The sequence below is a fragment of the Kryptolebias marmoratus genome, linkage group LG4 (genome assembly GCF_001649575.2).
Source record: "Kryptolebias marmoratus isolate JLee-2015 linkage group LG4, ASM164957v2, whole genome shotgun sequence".
In the NCBI taxonomy this organism is placed as follows: domain Eukaryota; kingdom Metazoa; phylum Chordata; class Actinopteri; order Cyprinodontiformes; family Rivulidae; genus Kryptolebias; species Kryptolebias marmoratus.
The window spans coordinates 4,123,352-4,140,410 of NC_051433.1; the positions used below are offsets into that span (position 1 = coordinate 4,123,352).

General features: G+C 37.4%; 1 protein-coding gene and 3 pseudogenes across 1 annotated transcript; 3 read left to right on the forward strand and 1 right to left on the reverse strand.

Annotated features, from left to right (window-relative positions):
* Positions 1 to 590: 590 nt before the first annotated feature.
* LOC108231560 lies at positions 591 to 2,076 on the forward strand (annotated as a pseudogene).
* Positions 2,077 to 3,861: 1,785 nt separating this feature from the next.
* LOC108231582 lies at positions 3,862 to 4,990 on the forward strand (annotated as a pseudogene).
* Positions 4,991 to 9,757: 4,767 nt separating this feature from the next.
* On the reverse strand, positions 9,758 to 10,927 carry LOC108231564 (annotated as a pseudogene).
* Positions 10,928 to 15,214: 4,287 nt separating this feature from the next.
* LOC108231573 (transcription factor HES-5-like) lies at positions 15,215 to 15,944 on the forward strand. Its single transcript, XM_017408661.2, has 2 exons — positions 15,215 to 15,284; positions 15,390 to 15,944. The coding sequence occupies exons 1-2, from the start codon at positions 15,222 to 15,224 to the stop codon at positions 15,792 to 15,794; spliced, it is 468 nt and encodes a 155-aa protein (XP_017264150.1). The 5' UTR covers positions 15,215 to 15,221; the 3' UTR covers positions 15,795 to 15,944.
* The last annotated feature ends 1,115 nt before the right edge of the window (positions 15,945 to 17,059 follow it).

Below are 17,059 nucleotides of genomic sequence, written 5' to 3' on the forward strand. Positions count from 1 at the left end.
ATAATATACAAGTTTCACTTTTTAAATGGAATTACTGAAATCAATCTACTTTTTCATGATATTCTAATTTTATGACCAGCACCTGTATATTCAAATATATAAAAAGAACCCTTTCTGTTTAAATAACTGACTTTTCTTTTGTGTGAAAAAACGTTGTATTTTGGTTTTTATATTATAGATTAAAATTTAGTTAAATCACAACAAACTCATCTAAATATGCAAGGTTTTAACTTGTTTTCTGCAGGTTTGTTTTGAAAGACATCATGAAAGTTAAAACTGCTTTCTTGTAAAACTTATTCATTGACTTGTTTTGATACTGAGTCGGCCCGTCATTGATCTCAGCGTCAGGCGGCCCCTCTGTTTGCTCTGCAGGGTCGCCACTTTCCCACATCGACACAGAGCTCTTTGAGCCTCTTCCACCTGCTCCCCTGAAATCTCCCCATTATCCTCAGAGCAATAATGGCAGCATGTTGCTGCTCCACATGCCTCATTATCTGGCAGAGCTCTCTGATTGGTTCAAACTGTGGGAAACTTCTCCCGGACCAGGACCCACACATTCAAATGGAGATGAGGGAGTATAAATAGGAGGGATGAAGGCAGCGGAGATCAGATTCTCTTTACAGAGACCTCAGCAGCACAGAGATCCGATTTCAGGAGCGGCTGACTCTGAACCACAAGGTAAATATCAGATCCATGCTCATTTACTTATCATTTATAACAGACTGTAATAGTTTAAACTAACACCACAGTCTAAAACTAGTTAACTAATGACTCTGTTCTTGTTCGTGCAGCTCAGGAAGCCTCTGGTGGAGAAGTTACGCAGAGAGAGAATCAACAGCAGCATCGAGCAGCTCAAGTCTCTCCTGGGTCCAGAGTTCCTCAAACAGCAGCCAGACTCCAAGCTGGAGAAAGCAGACATCCTGGAGATGACCGTCTGCTTCCTGACACGCCTGCAGCAGCAGCAGCAGCATCCAGCTGTGGACTCAGCAGCTGTTGATCAGGGCTACTCCAGATGTGTCCAAGAGGTGGTGCACTTCCTGTCCAAAGACCAGGTGAAGACACAGTCCCAGAGAAGACTGCTGAACCACTTCAACAAGAACCTGAGAGAGGCTGACTTCTGTCCTCTGAGCTCCACAGTCCAGACCAGCATGGAGAAAGAGCAGAGTCCGGTCTGCAGCGCCCCCTGGAGGCCGTGGTAGAAACTGAAGGACTGGAACTGAGAAGACCACATTGGTCAGAGATTTATGAACTGAATTCTTAAAGATGTTGAGAGCTTGTTTTTCTGTTTGAGCAGAAGGCCTTTTTTCTGTTTGTCCATTATCTAATATTGCTTGTCTAATTTCCTGTGGAGATGCCAGCAACAGTTTCTTTCATTTTAAGAAGGAAACAAATCTTGTCATGCATGTTGCATGAACCTGTTATTACTGCGTTACATCTGTTACTAACTGCAGTTATTGTTTTACAACTTTATAGTGATAAGAATTGTTTTGATTACTAGTAATCGTTATCTTTAAAAGATATTTTTCTTTTTTATTGACCATTTTCCATATTGGACATTTATTCATAAGCAACATCTGTTACAAAATTCAAACATTTATACTTTTATATTAAAAGTTTTCTTTTTAGTTAAAATGATTTATGTAAGTATGTTTACACTTCTGCTTTATTAACAGGTAATTGTAATTTATTTGACATTTGAATGTAATCCAATCATTTCAACTCATCTTCAACTCTACCTCATTTTATGTGATCAGGATCGTTTTTGAGATCTGTTAAGATCACAATTGTGATCAGTGTGATGTTTACTCTTTTATAAGAATCAACTTCAATTAGTTGATATTAATAATGATGTGATCTGTTTTAAGAGCAGAGTTTTCTTTTAGTTCATTAAATCCATATTTTACTCCATTGAGGGAGTGAGTTTCTCTTTTGTAAAGACCTCTGTTTTCTAATGTTTACACTGTTTTATGTGCAAGTTTACAGTTTGTTGTTGATGCATCATCACCTCAAGTTGGAGCTTTAACAGTTTCTGTCACTTATTGTGCCTTTTTGAATAAACAAAAACTACCAGATGAATATTTTGGTTCTCTTGTGTGCTGTATATTGTCACTACTTCTTTTATATTGATAAAAAAACATAGTTTATCAATTTCACCATCACTATCACTACATTCAAACATCAAATTCTTCATAATTTTTCAACAATATTTATCTAAAATTTAGCAGCTTATTTTAAAACAGTGTTTTAACTTGTAAAAACAAAGTCAAAGTGTCAAAATCTCTATGCTGTAGTCTAAAGACACTTTTCGTTGCTTCATTACTTTGATAAAATCACCCAGTTAGTTGGATTTTATTGTAAATAATTCAAGTTTATTCTTCCCACATGAAATAAAACCACAATCTGTATCTAATTGATTGTGTAAAGGGTCACACTTCTGTTAATCTACAGTTAAAATGGTGAACAGTGGCAATAAAACAAAACAGACTAAATCCCAAACCTTAAATCCTTAAAACAGAAATGATCTCATTGGAATAAAGAGGATTTGATCAGGGTCACAAAAAAAAGAGAAAATGAAAGAAGCATTCCTCGAAGGAATGCATATTGCCCGCCTTCTTGTATGTCAGTGTTTTAAACACAGATCTGGTGTGGTCTGTCAGCACTCAGAGGATGTGTTGGGGATGACTCTCAGCTACTTCCACTCCAAATTTTAGCTCCGTTTTAAAAGTTTCCTGAGGTATATCCAGGTAGGTAGAGTAACTGTGGCAGCCATATTGAATCATGTTGACTCTGAAAATGAATCAGCTGTAGATGTACGCCCAATGATTTCTTTCTGAGACTTCCATTTAAATCCGTGGTTAATGAGATATTTTGCTAACAGACAGACTCACTCACACACAGACACTAGCAATTACATAATCGCCTGAATTTCATGGCAGCAAGCAATAATAATTTTAAAAAAAAACTAAAAATTCTGCTATCACAACAGATACACGTTATGATCCAAGACTTTGGTAAAATTCTGTGGAGCAGCCAAAGAGCCCCCCTGAGGGATTTGGTGATTTAGCAAATTAGGGCGCTGCCCATCAATTTAGCTGAAATTATGATTCACTATTTACTTAATATTTAGTTCAAACTATGACACAGTCTGTATTGGAGATCTTAATTTGATCGTATAACACATTTTGTCCAAAGTTTCTATTTATCCAGAGTCAACCAATGGGATGATTTCCCTCTGAAAGGTTGATGATGTAACCTGGTGCTCTCGAAGCATCTGTCCCAGCTCTGTGGTTCATCACTCTCAGGGGGCTGCTGTGGGAAACTGAGATCATCTTGTTACTCACACTTGGGCACGTGCTGAAAAACTAAACACCTTCTGGACACCAGGGTAATTATTGATGAGGTTTGAATAAAATCTGTTAAAACTCTTAGGTGGGGAAAAAAATGACTTTACCTTATAGCTAAGAACAAATATATATTTTTTCTATGCCACATATGCAAAAATGTTTTGCATTTAATAACTGATCCTATCATCAATGATGTCCCACCAGATAAATGTTTGCTTGTTGGGCGTGTGCTCAGTGAAAGCCATTGATCCCGGCATCAAGCAGCAGATAAGTGCTCCCTCCAGGGTCACCACCCTCCCAGGATCACACAGTGCTTTGGATGTCTGCTCCATCTGCTCCCCTGAGATCTAACCATAAAGCCCCAGGCGGCCATGACCGCATGTTGCTGCCCTACATGCCTCATTGTCTCACAGAGCTCCGCGATTGGCTGAGGCTGTGGGAAAATTCAGCCAAGCAAAGACCCACAAGTCTTAATGAAACGTGGGACTATAAAGGGCAGTAATGAAGCCAGCAGAGATCAGATGCTTTCCAAAGAATCCTCGAGCCATGTCACCTATAACTTCTGCAGCAATGACAAACCCTCAGGAGCTTCTGACCATGGACCACAAGGTAATAAGATCGTAAAAAAATGATTATTATTTGTAAAAGTTTGTGTTTGTCAATATCAATGCAGTCATTTTAGTTGTCATTTTAAAAAGCAAGCAGCAAAAACAACATTTCACTGCTGAAGGATCCTTTTTCTGATCGATCTTCTCCTTCCTCTGCAGCTTAGGAAGCCTCTGGTGGAGAAGTTACGCAGAGAGAGAATCAACAGCAGCATCGAGCAGCTCAAGTCTCTCCTGGGTCCAGAGTTCCTCAAACAGCAGCCAGACTCCAAGCTGGAGAAAGCAGACATCCTGGAGATGACCGTCTGCTTCCTGAGCTGCAGCAGCAGAACCACCAGCAGAGACGACTGCTGGACCACTTCAACAAGCTGCAGACGTCCTCTGAACAGAACCCGAGAGACGCTGACTTCTCTCCTCTGAGCTCCACGGTCCAGACCAGCAACACCAAAAATACAAGTCCGCTCAACAAAACCCTCTGGAGGCCGTGGTAGACGCCTATAAGACTGATTTATTTGACAGATTAGTATTTTGGATGTGGAGATGATGTTAGTTTGAATTTTTTTCTTTCAAGTAGGAAAGAAAACATCACGACATGCATTTTGCATGACTCAGATTTGATTGCTTGAGCAATTGGTTTTATATCTCTCTGTACTTGTTGAGCATGAAAAAATATGGTGTTATATTAACAGATTTGTAAGATCAGTAGTGATCATTACATGTTTATGTTTAAAACCTGATGCCATTTCAGATGTATTTGGAAATTTTTTAAAAGCAATGTTTTGCAACGTCGAAATGTTTATTTTTTTTCTGAAAACTTGACACGCTGTCAAAGTTTTTCAGAGACTGTCATTAATGTTTCCCAATGGAAATATATGTAAAAGCTTATGTCTTCACTATGATTACAACCTTTGATCTGTTTTAAGGTCCTTTTCACTGCTTTTATTTTGAAAGAGCAAATAAATTATGTTTGTCTTTCATTGTTGAATGTTAAAACATCCTGTGGATAAAAGCCTTTATGTTTTATTGTTGAATAAACCAACACTGCCAAATGAACTTATTCTGCTCTCATATTATTTTAACTTTATATTCCTGACAGACATTATAATGTTATACAGTCTGAGTCACTGGATTTAGAAACAGAAGTTTTAATCTTTAACTATTTGTCACTGAATAATATGGCAAGAAGGTACTTACTGCATATTATCAAGTCAAACATAAAAAGGTTATCCTGAACTCTTTGAAACGCTGTAGTTTTCCACATATATTTGTATACAATATTGAAATGCAGGTATGCACTCATTGTAAACAAAGCACGCAGCTGAATATGCTGAAAACCACATGGAAGCTTTTCTGCGTACTTGACTCAACAAATCTGATCTTAAATATGTACAAATTAATCAAAATGAATGTTGCTGTTGTTGACTTTACTTCACGTCACTTCTGCTGTTTCCTTAGGTGAAGAAAAGCAGGAGTAGAAGCTCCCAACCCGTCACAAGTTCTGCTCACAAACTTTTGATCTTAGGAAACATTAACTCTTGATATGCAAATATATTTCATGACTTTGCAATGAATACCTTTAAACTAGAGACATTTATTTACATCTTTGGACTACTTTATTTTTAGAACTTAAAAAGCTTTTAGTGTATTCAATTAGGACTAAGTTAACGCCACAGCTGAAAACTCTGAGTGATTTGAATGAAATGTCACAACCAGAGAAGATTCACCTGGTAAATTCAGACATTTATAACACTCTCTCTATGAATTATGATTTTTAAAAAAATCAATGTTTGAATGATTACTTTCAGAAGCAACTTCCAAAAAGACTCCAGATTTGAAAAATGAATAATCATTTCACAATGTACAGTCCAAATACTGCCTCCAGCTCTGCTTGCAGCTTGTATATATATAAGAAGCCAAAAAAAAGGTATAAATGTTATTAAAAACACCTACAGTTATTCCATAAAAACTGCAGCATAGCTGATTAATCTAACTGTAATAGATGTAAAGATTGTTTCCTTAAAAGTGACCAAAACAACTTTTGTTATTTGTTGTGAGTTGTGCCTTGGATATTTCTAGACCAAAATCAACTTTTATCTCTGGTGGAAGAGATGCACAAACTTTTTGACAAAATATCTTATAAACCACTCACTGAATTTTGATGAAACTCTCAGAAGGTCACACTGGATGAACATCTACATGAATACATTTTGAAATCAGTTCAGTTTAAGATGGCCACTACAGCAAAGTGACCTTAGCAAACACAGAAACGATTATGAGTCAGACAGCAGATATTTGGTGTGGTGGTAACTGACAGTCAGCCCCGACACAAACTCAGAGTACGAACGGTTCTCACCACATATTTCTTTAAAACTTTGGCTCATGTGTTTCTTATTATTATAGGATCAAAACGCCAACAGCACAATTACTGCAGCAAGCAAAAGCCTTTTTTTTGTACTACTATCATTTAAAATGTGAACAAGTTATTAAAAAGAAAATTTATAAAAATGAGTTTTTATTCTGTTTTATTATGGGATCTTCAAGACTCTGCAAGTAAACAGTGATTTGTTTTTATCTTTTACTGTATGCTTTTTCACTCATAAATAAAAAATGCAACCTGCACTGAACTACTTGAAACTGCGTGCAGCTAGTTTAAGGTGGGTTTCCCTTCCTGCTTAAGTCCATCTGTTTGTGTGTTAATCTGCTGTCTGTGCCGAGGCTCAGGTTTCCCGTTCCCCCTCCACTTTTAGCCCTCCCACGATTGCTTGCACAAGGCTGATTGTGCCCCAGTCACACGCCCTCCTCTTTCTGTGCTGCTGGGAGCTGCTGCGACACACGGCTTCCCACACTTCTGTATGCAGCCTGCTCAGCCGCTCACACAATGGCAGTGCGTCTGCTGCTACAAAGCCTCAGGAAGCGTTCTCAGGCAGGGAGAGGACAGGAGGCCACTTCAACCAGAAACCATCTGCTTTGGCTGTAGCTCAGAGTGGGAAAATATAAGAAATATTATTCTGTCATATTTGTTTCTTTGAGGGATTATGTCATTTAAAATGTTTTCACACAGAAATAATGTTGTGCAACACTTAAAGCAACACTCCGTTACTGGAATAATTTATTTTTACATCATTATAAAAAATTCCTGCTGCTGAAGCTCAGACCTGTTTGTCTACTTTAACCTTTTAATGTTGTATATGTTTATATGTTAAGCTTTAGGTTTATTTAAAATAAAAATTCCAGTCTGTTTTCTCTGTGAGTCAATGTCAAGATTTAGGAATCAATAATGGAAACCTAATTTTCCCGTGTCCACCTCGTGGAAAACACTTTCCCACTGACCTTTCTGATGAGTGGCGTACAGATAAAGCATCCCACCTGTTCTCCATGACAGCCATTAAATTCAGTCCATTGTCTGGAGCTTTGAGGCTCCTGATTGGCCAAGGCAGCAGAGGGAGCGCAGGATCAGCAGCATAAATATGGAGCAGAGATGCAGAGGAAAACACAGCCATCATCCGAACCTCTGAAGACAACATCAGAACAGAAGAAACCATCCCTGAAAATGTCTCTGTACGCAGATCTCACTCTCCAGGACACCATGAAGGAGGAGCTCTTCAGGTGAGACAAACTTGTATTTTAAAATATGTTTGTAGTTTTGTGAAAACCTCATCCCTGGACGGCTGAATATGTGATTAAAACTTGTGATTTGGCTTCTCTCAGGTGCAAACTTCACATGCTGGAGAGGAAATGCTGCACAGGAGTGGAGAAGCTGAAGGCTCTCATCGAAGCTCACCTGCAGAATGGTTTTCCAGTTTCAGACATCCTGGAGAAGACAAAGTCCTTCCTCACCCTGAGAAAAGCCCTGCTGTCTCACGCCGGCTACTCCAAATATTCAAGGGACCTTTTACGTCTGTTTCCTGACGCAGAGGACGACGTGGCTCCGCTGTGCTTTTAACAAACAACCACAAAGACTGGATTCAGCCTCCTTCAGTTTGATGAAAAGTTTTGCTTTTCTTGCATCAGTGTTGGAAATCTTCTGACTTTCGAGAAATGCATTATTTGCATTTTCACAAGGAGAAATTTCAAAGGTTGTTTTAGGTATTTTATGGAAAATCTGTTTTAAAGGTTTAACTTTTATTTTTACCACTTATGTGATTTTATTTTTAGTCTTATCTGTTGCCAGAGTGAGATTATTGCATTTAGAGTCACAGTAAAGTGACGATTTGTGCAAAATCCTGTAGGGAAGTCATGCTGTGCTGCTATTTGAGGGATTTATGATCCAAGGAGTTGACTAAAGAGACTTCTGTGTCTCTTATCTATGCAAAAAATATTTTTATTTTTTTGTCTGTATGGCAACCTTTTAGTGGACTTTATTTTTCCTGTAAGAATTTTTATCTTTAACTTGAACAAACTGCCAAACAGTGCCCTTTCTGCTCAGATTCCTGTGAAAATACTGAAAAGCCTAACGATGTGTGACCCCACACTGCATTTAGATCTTACTGCCTTGTTTCAAGGTATTGTGTGTAAAATCCTTAAAAAAACAACCTTTCTTCTGAAAGGAGACTCATTATTGTTTGGTGTATGCTGTGTATGCATATTTTATTTTGCTAAGTTTTGTTTTTATTCATCCAAAGTGGATTTTAAGTTTTTTTTGTGTGTGTGTTGTTGCATATTTTAAGAAAATAAATATGTCATCATAAATTTTTATGTGATGGGTTTTTAATCGGTCTCAAAGGAAATAATTAAATTCAGACTAAAAGGAATAACTTTTTTTTAAAACTCAGCACTGGTTTGAGAAATGCAACATTGTGAGCGGATTATTAAACACGTTAAGGTAGGGGTTTTCAAAGTAGGGGTTGGGTCCCCAATGTGTGTCACCCAACACCAAGTAGAGGTCCTTAAATAATCTCCACATATCAACTTACATTTAAAAAATGATATTTTATGGTATATTTTCACTAATAATTGTTACAAAGTAAATAATGTAGACATAAATTCATAAAACATTAGGATTGTAGGTGTTAAGACTCTTTGTCTTGTCATTCTGCTCTAAATTTATTTGGATTATTAGCTTTTTTCCACACATCTTTCTCACTATTACTTGTTGGTTCAGAAGCTGAAAGGTTTGAGAACCACTGCTTTTAAAAAAAGTTATATGATATAACAAAAATTCACTTCTTCGCATGATATCAACCAATAAAAAGCTGCAAAAGCATCAACAAAGTGGTATAAAGGGGCAACATTTTAATGCCTATTTAACTAACTTTAAACCAGTTAGGTATCTGATTGTTTTACACCAACAGAACCGATCCAGCTTTATGCAGCTGGAACAGTTTTGTTTTAAAGATTGAGCAAAAATCCCATTTCTGAAAAGTGCCAAATTTACAGAAATGTGTTTGCAAGGACACTTGCAGCTCAAGGTGCTGAAAAAAGAGGCTCAATTGAGCCAAAAAAAAAAAAAAATAATAATCTGAATACTTTAATTGAAGTATTCAGATGACTTGTTTTTGTTTGTTTGTTTAAAATGATTACCTAAGTCTTTCTTTTTTCATGTTAACTTAAGAATGATACATTTTATCATATAAATATTACTTAAAATAGTTTAAGTAATTCATTTTGTCTCCTCTTCTGAGGGCTTCAGGAGGGTCAAACAACAATTATCCTTCTACTAAAAAGACAATGATATTCAGCAATAATTACTATTTATATATTTAACTATTATATATATATAACTATTTCATTGCAAAACCTTTTTTGTTTCTTTTTAAACAACTTCAGTAAACAAAGAAGAAGAAAAGAAAAAGGGAGACACAAATGAGGTTGTTTTTTTTCTGATTGTTTTATTGCGCATCACTTGGCTTGAAGAGATACATTCATTGTGAGACATTTTTTTTCCAAAAATGAGTCCTTCCTTGAAGGTATGGGTGCTGTCACTCACAGAGTTTATAAAGCAGCACATTTGTCTTGAATATCATCTGCTACAAATGCATAAAATTTGCATTTTTAAAGACCAGCATGGACAGATCAATTAAAAGGAAATGCAGACTTCAAACGTTAATTTAAACATGCTTTAAGATGAAAAGATATGTCCCCCTCAATAGAGCGAGACATAGATATGTTGCTATTAGCATTATCCAAATGATAAAAATCTTCACATTAGGAATTACGATGTTTACATCACAGAGTAAGAATCTAAATATGTGACTAGATTTCAAAACAAAATAATAGAAAATTAAACCTTTATAAAAGGCAACACAGAAACAAAGCTGTGATACAAGCAGGGACTCTTACAGATAAGAGAACAAGAATAAGTACAAAAACTTTGTACTCCTGAGAGTCATTTTTCCTCAAGTCTTTCAGCGTCTACCACGGCCTCCAGGGGGCGCTGCAGACCGGACTCTGCTCTTTCTTCATGCTGGTCTGGACTGTGGAGCTCAGAGGACAGAAGTCAGCCTCTCTCAGGTTCTTGTTGAAGTGGTTCAGCAGTCTTCTCTGGGACTGTGTCTTCACCTGGTCTTTGGACAGGAAGTGCACCACCTCTTGGACACATCTGGAGTAGCCCTGATCAACAGCTGCTGAGTCCACAGCTGGATGCTGCTGCTGCTGCTGCAGGCGTGTCAGGAAGCAGACAGTCATCTCCAGGATGTCTGCTTTCTCCAGCTTGGAGTCTGGCTGCTGTTTGAGGAACTCTGGACCCAGGAGAGACTTGAGCTGCTCGATGCTGCTGTTGATTCTCTCTCTGCGTAACTTCTCCACCAGAGGCTTCCTGAGCTGCACGAACAAGAACAGAGTCATTAGTTAACTTGTTTTAGACTGTGGTGTTAGTTTAAACTATTACAGTCTGTTATAAATGATAAATAAATTAGCATGGATCTGATATTTACCTTGTGGTTCAGAGTCAGATGCTCCTGAGAGTTGGTCAGTGCTGCAGTGATTGTAGGAGCCATGGTTGGATCTCTGTCGAGAGAATCTGATCTCTGCTGCCTTCATCCCTCCTATTTATACTCACACATCTCCATTTGAATGTGTGGGTCCTGGTTTGCTAGTAGTTTCTCACAGTCTCATCCAATCAGAAAGGCCTACGAGACAACAAAGGATGCAAAACACTGAATGGTATTATTGCCTTAAGGATAATGGTTAGATCTCAGGGGAACAACTGGAGTGGTGGGGGGTGGGGGTCGGGGGCACGCACAAAGCTTTGTGTGAATCTGGGAAAGTGGTGACCTCAAAGTGTGTGTGGATGTGCTGCCTGTTGCTGGAATCAAGTACTGAGCTTATTGTCCCATCACACACACTCCAACTGTCAATAAGTAGATCATTCAAATTTTGCTGAAAATATTCAAAAGCGTCCTTAAGTTGATATCATATTTATTGAACCTTGTGCAGAAGAGTTAAATCACATTTTGATGTTAAAGGGGAAATCATTCAACCTTTTAGGAAGCTTGCAAATGCATCTTAAAAGCCTCTTAATGGCTATTTCAGCTTTTCTTGAAGTTTCTAAGCTGAATTTAGATTATATATAGCACATGATTCAGGAGCAGTCTTCTTTTTATCCTCCCATCAAACTAAAATGGAATGTAGAGGAACAGTCTGAATGTAAAGGAAGGGGGAAGAGAGCTTTTGAATGTTCATTAATCCTCTGGACGTCTGCATTCCTTATAGACATTTTACAAAAGCCTGGTAATGACGAGTCTGGATGACAGGAATTTCCATTCAGAGGCAGTGAGACAAAACTCGTAAACTGACTCCATAATTAATGTGATGTGCAACCAGACACACTTCTTTTGTTCTTGGAAGCAGTAAATGGACAGAGTGTGGGAAACCAGAGAAAACCCACTCACAGAGCCCCTGTGGGACAATACAGGCAGACGAGACAAAGATGTCTGTGGAGGGGGAGAGATGCTTTACCACTGAGTTTAAATGGTTACACATTTTACTCAGCAAGGCTGGGAATATGCTTATTTACGTCTCTCAATATGAATATTATGGGAATATCTTTTAACCAAGAGCTATGTATTTACCCAAATTCACTTTTATTATGACAATATTATCCATAAATCAACATTTATACATGTCAGTTCTACATCCTATATGTTAATGTTTGCATTTTTTATATCCAACATGGCTTTAGTCTAAATGTACATACTCTTAATTCTTTAAATGAGCAATTCATAAACATTTTAAGTGAGCAATTGTGGCAAAAAAAAGCTCCCAATAATTAATAATACCATTACACTGCAAATTGATTTTATGTCAATTCAGCAATATCTAATAAAACCCTATTACACAAACATTGCAAATGTTGTTGTACATTTAAATAATTTTAGATAAGAATATTTAAAAAATAAATTACAAAGTTATATTCATCCTTAATAAAAGAAACTGATTTGAAACTATTGTTTGCCTGTCTTTTTTTTTGTTTGTACATTTAAAACCTTTTGCTGCCTTTTGCTACATTTAGCTAATTTTAGCTTTTAGCTACCATTTTTCTATCCTCGGCTTTTAGCTTTTGGTTTTGCTGTTTTGGCTCTTAAGTAGTGTTTTGCTCCTTCAGGCTTTCAGATTGTTTTGTTTCTTTTAGCTTTACCAAATCAATTTTAGCTTCTTCAGCAAGTTTCAGCAACGTTGTTCAGCATTCTCACTGTCCTTTCCCAGAAAAATGTAAATTATCTACTTTATCTAGACCTAAAATCTGCCTAGAACTGCATTTGTATAAAAACAACATAAATTACTGTTTGCAATAGATTTACTAAATAAAAAAATCAAAAAAGCAGAGTCCTGTACTTTAGCATGATGTTTTCTTGACATTTTATTTCAAGATAGAAGTCACACCCCAGGCAAAATATTTATGCTTATCTCTCTTTTTCTTTTACCCTAATTGAAGAGTGTCTAAGCAACAAACTTCCCCCCGGGGGGAAGAGGCGGGAGCTGCTTGTGTGGATGAATTAGCATTTAACAAGGCACATGTCCATTGTTCAGCGGGGGCTCCATCAATGGACAGAGTGTGGGAAAGCTGTGAGAAGCAGAGTCACAGTTCAGTGCGATTAGCATCTTCAGCCCCACCAGCACCTGACTATTCTCCAAAGGGAGTTGGCACACTTCAGGGAAAGAGTTCTTTCACCAAAGTATCTTTTTGTTTCTGGATTTCTTTCTCTTTTTCTCTCTCTAAGATGCCAGCTCAGTAACTTTGGCCAGCTTCATTTCCACCCTGTGTAATGCTCATCATTTGTCTCAAAGTCTTTTTACGTTTTCTTTTGATGGATTCCAAAATGTCAAAGCAATGCGTCATAAGGTGTAAAGCCTTTTGCACAGCATTTTGAAAGACACTTATTTTTGTGTAGTTCAAAGAAGACGTGTGAATGAATTGACAAAGACACAAAGTTTTATTGGAACTTGGCTCTCCTTCAGCGGCTGACTCCGAGTTAACTTTTCATTCAGTCAAATCCAAGCAGTCGTGAAAATGTAAGGGTGTGTAAACACTGGGGTAAATGGTAATGAGTCTGTTTTTAGCTCTTGTTTTTTCTGTCAGTTTAGGAAGATGTTGCCAAAACTGATTCAAACTGAAGTTGTGTTGCTTCAATCAGGAGCCGACACACATCAGTGTGAAAACAAACCTCTGAAAACTCAAACCAAAGCACACGTGTTTTCTCTGAATGGCAATAAAATGAGTTTTTATTTATTTACTTACTCAGCCAACATCTTAGCATGACAAATAAGGGTTTCATTTCACATTCTTAAAAAGTTTTATTTTATTTTTACAATCTATGGGTTTAAGTTATCAGAATCTAGATCAGCAGTGTTCAATTAAAAATATAAACAATTTTTTTCTCTAACAAAAGTCCTAAAAATATATACAGCAATAAAATGACCTTTAAGTGAGAGTGATGCTTGTTTGCTTCCTTCACCATATTGTCTCTTTAGCCCTGTACCTCTCCATGGGCTGGCAGCTTCTTTCTGCAGAGAAACTACAAGACAGACATGGGAATTACCACAAATGCTAGAGAAGCTGCTCCACTCGACATGAACTACTGTAAACGATAGAAAAGGTGCATCATCTAAAATGAATTTCTGTAAATGCAGGAAAGCTATGCCACTTAAACTGAGTCAAACTGAAGAAAACCTGAACCATGTCAAACAAGTTACTGTAGGTAAAATATAATATTTAATGATGTTTGATGCACTCGTGTAACCTTTGAGAAAACATGTTTATTTGTGTTTTAGTGTTTGTGCAGAATTAGAAATTCAAATGCAGCCTGTGCCTCTCCTTCCTGACGTCCTGAAGACTAACTGTGCAGCTGCGTGTCTCAGCAGCGGCTGGATTGTGTCTAACTGAGTTTCCCACATTTCTGAATCAACCAGCAGCTCGGACACAAGTTTATAGAGAAACTTTTACTTTGTTAGTTAGAGCACTCAGAACCTGTTTGCTGTCTCCCTCGTCTACAAGTCTAATAAACTTTTACTCTTAAGAAGATTCTTAGATTGAGACTGGATTACATTTTTCCACAAAAGTGGCAAAAGCTGCTTTGCCTAAAATGAACTACCATAAGTTGAAGAAAAGCTGTGTACAGTATATACTGTATGTCTATATTTAAAAATAATAATTCTAGCGAAAATTAAACAACCAATTTTATTCCAAAAAAGATTTATTTTGAGTCCAGATCTGGACCCTACATCCTCTTCATCTCATTCTGTCCTCTGCGTCCTCTGACTTCCTTCCAGCTACCTCTATGTCTGTTGTTTGAACGTTTATTTTGGCAAAATTTTCTACCCTAGAAGCCCATTGTGACACAAAAATCACCATTTACCCAGGCTTGGCACTGACACAAGTGAGTGGAGTTTTTATTTATTATCATATGAATAATTTGAAATAAATGTTACTCAATGTTCAGTTTGTGTTCATATCATATTTTCCTTTAAAATCTGTGACGTCTGAAATGTTTATCTTTTTGTCTGTGTTACTCTCCCACAGGTTGACACAGCCCATCGGCCTGAAGTTCTGATCCCAGCATCCATCACTTTCCCAGATTCACACAGAGCTTCTCGATTGTTGTTACTTCACCCCTCGGCCATCCACCTGTTCCCCCGGGACCCAGTTATTGTTCCTATAAGCAGAATAACAGCATTTAGCTTGCTGCTTCTTGTTGGCTTAAAAAGCTCTCTGATTGGCTGAAACTGTGAGAAACTCACGACAGATTGAGACCCACACATTCAAATGGAGATGTAGGACTATAAATAGGAGAGATGAAGCCAGCAGAGGTTGGATTTTCTTGACACAGACCCATCCATGGCTCCTACAATCACAGCAGCAATGACCAACTATCAGGAGCATCTGACTCTGACCCACAAGGTAAAGATGAGGTTCATGAAAACTTAGCATTATCTAAGATTTATTTTGTTAGCAGCATTACACTAAAGAGAAAGTTAACTAATGACTCTGTTCTTGTTCGTGCAGCTCAGGAAGCCTCTGGTGGAGAAGTTACGCAGAGAGAGAATCAACAGCAGCATCGAGCAGCTCAAGTCTCTCCTGGGTCCAGAGTTCCTCAAACAGCAGCCAGACTCCAAGCTGGAGAAAGCAGACATCCTGGAGATGACCGTCTGCTTCCTGACACGCCTGCAGCAGCAGCAGCATCCAGCTGTGGACTCAGCAGCTGTTGATCAGGGCTACTCCAGATGTGTCCAAGAGGTGGTGCACTTCCTGTCCAAAGACCAGGTGAAGACACAGTCCCAGAGAAGACTGCTGAACCACTTCAACAAGAACCTGAGAGAGGCTGACTTCTGTCCTCTGAGCTCCACAGTCCAGACCAGCATGAAGAAAGAGCAGAGTCCGGTCTGCAGCGCCCCCTGGAGGCCGTGGTAGAAACTGAAGGACTGGGGTTAACTACCAGAAACTCATAAAATCATTTCGGTTTTCAAGTTATTACCAAACTATGTTGACTTTTAAATAAGAAATCTGTGCATTTCTGATATTTTATCTTTTTTCTAAAAGAATGTTTTCTTACCTTGTGAGAAGTACTGCACTGTATTCTATGAATACTACATTTTACTTTTTGGTATGTTAAAAAACCTGTCACTTCTACCTTAAATTACAGGTGATGGGTAAATGTAATTTACCATTAAATGCATCTTTTTTGATGCACTTTTGTTAACAATGAGTTTGTCTGTATGAGTTTACTGTTTTGCAACAGTTTGTTTGTGATGTGTCATCACCACTCATATCTCTATAGAGGTGTGAAAACTACTTGAAGCACTTATCTCCTGAATAAAAAACAGAAACAAATCTTGAGTTGTTTTTTTTTCTCAGTAACAGAAGATAACTTATCTGACTGTGGCAGGATTTCAGAGGTGCACCCAATAATCTACTGAGCTTGACTCCTTTCATTTCAAAATGAGATACATTTTCTCTCTCTTTAAGCTATTTTAATACCACCTATAAATTATGAGCTAAGCTAAAATGAGCAGAACACAAGCTACAAACTAAAAACAGAAGAACAGCTAAAAGCAGTGGAAGAGTAGCTAGAATTAGCCAAACAGATGCTAAAAATAAAATGAGCAAAGCAGCAGCTAAAGTTAGACAGGAAAACAGGTGCTAAAGCTAGAATTAGCTAAACAGTAGCTACAAATAGCAAAACAGGTGTTAGAATTAGGCAAAAGTAACAAAACAGATGCCGAAGCTAAAATTTGCAAAAAAGTAACTAAAATGAACAAAACAGTAGCTTAAAGCTAAAAAAATGTAGCTAAAAGTAGCACATGAATAGAGCAAGCAAGCACATTTTAAAGAAAAAAGAGAGCAGTTGAAAAGATAATAATGTATTTACAATGGGATTTTTAATTTAAATAAAGTTCAATATTTTGAAAAGCATAAAAAGTTACATAAAACAAAAGTAATAGCTCATTAATACTGGTTGAGCTGAAAGTTTTGATATATGAAAAGTTTAAATGCCACAAAGTGTGCAGAAATAGGTAAACTGCAGAAAACCTGTGGATAAAACTATAAACAAGAAAAGAATCGTGTGAAAGCTGACTCAGCATTCACTCAATAAACATATCATAAAATACAAATTCTGTAATATTATGATATTTTTTAACTTTACTTAAAGCAACACATAATTACAGCTATAAAAA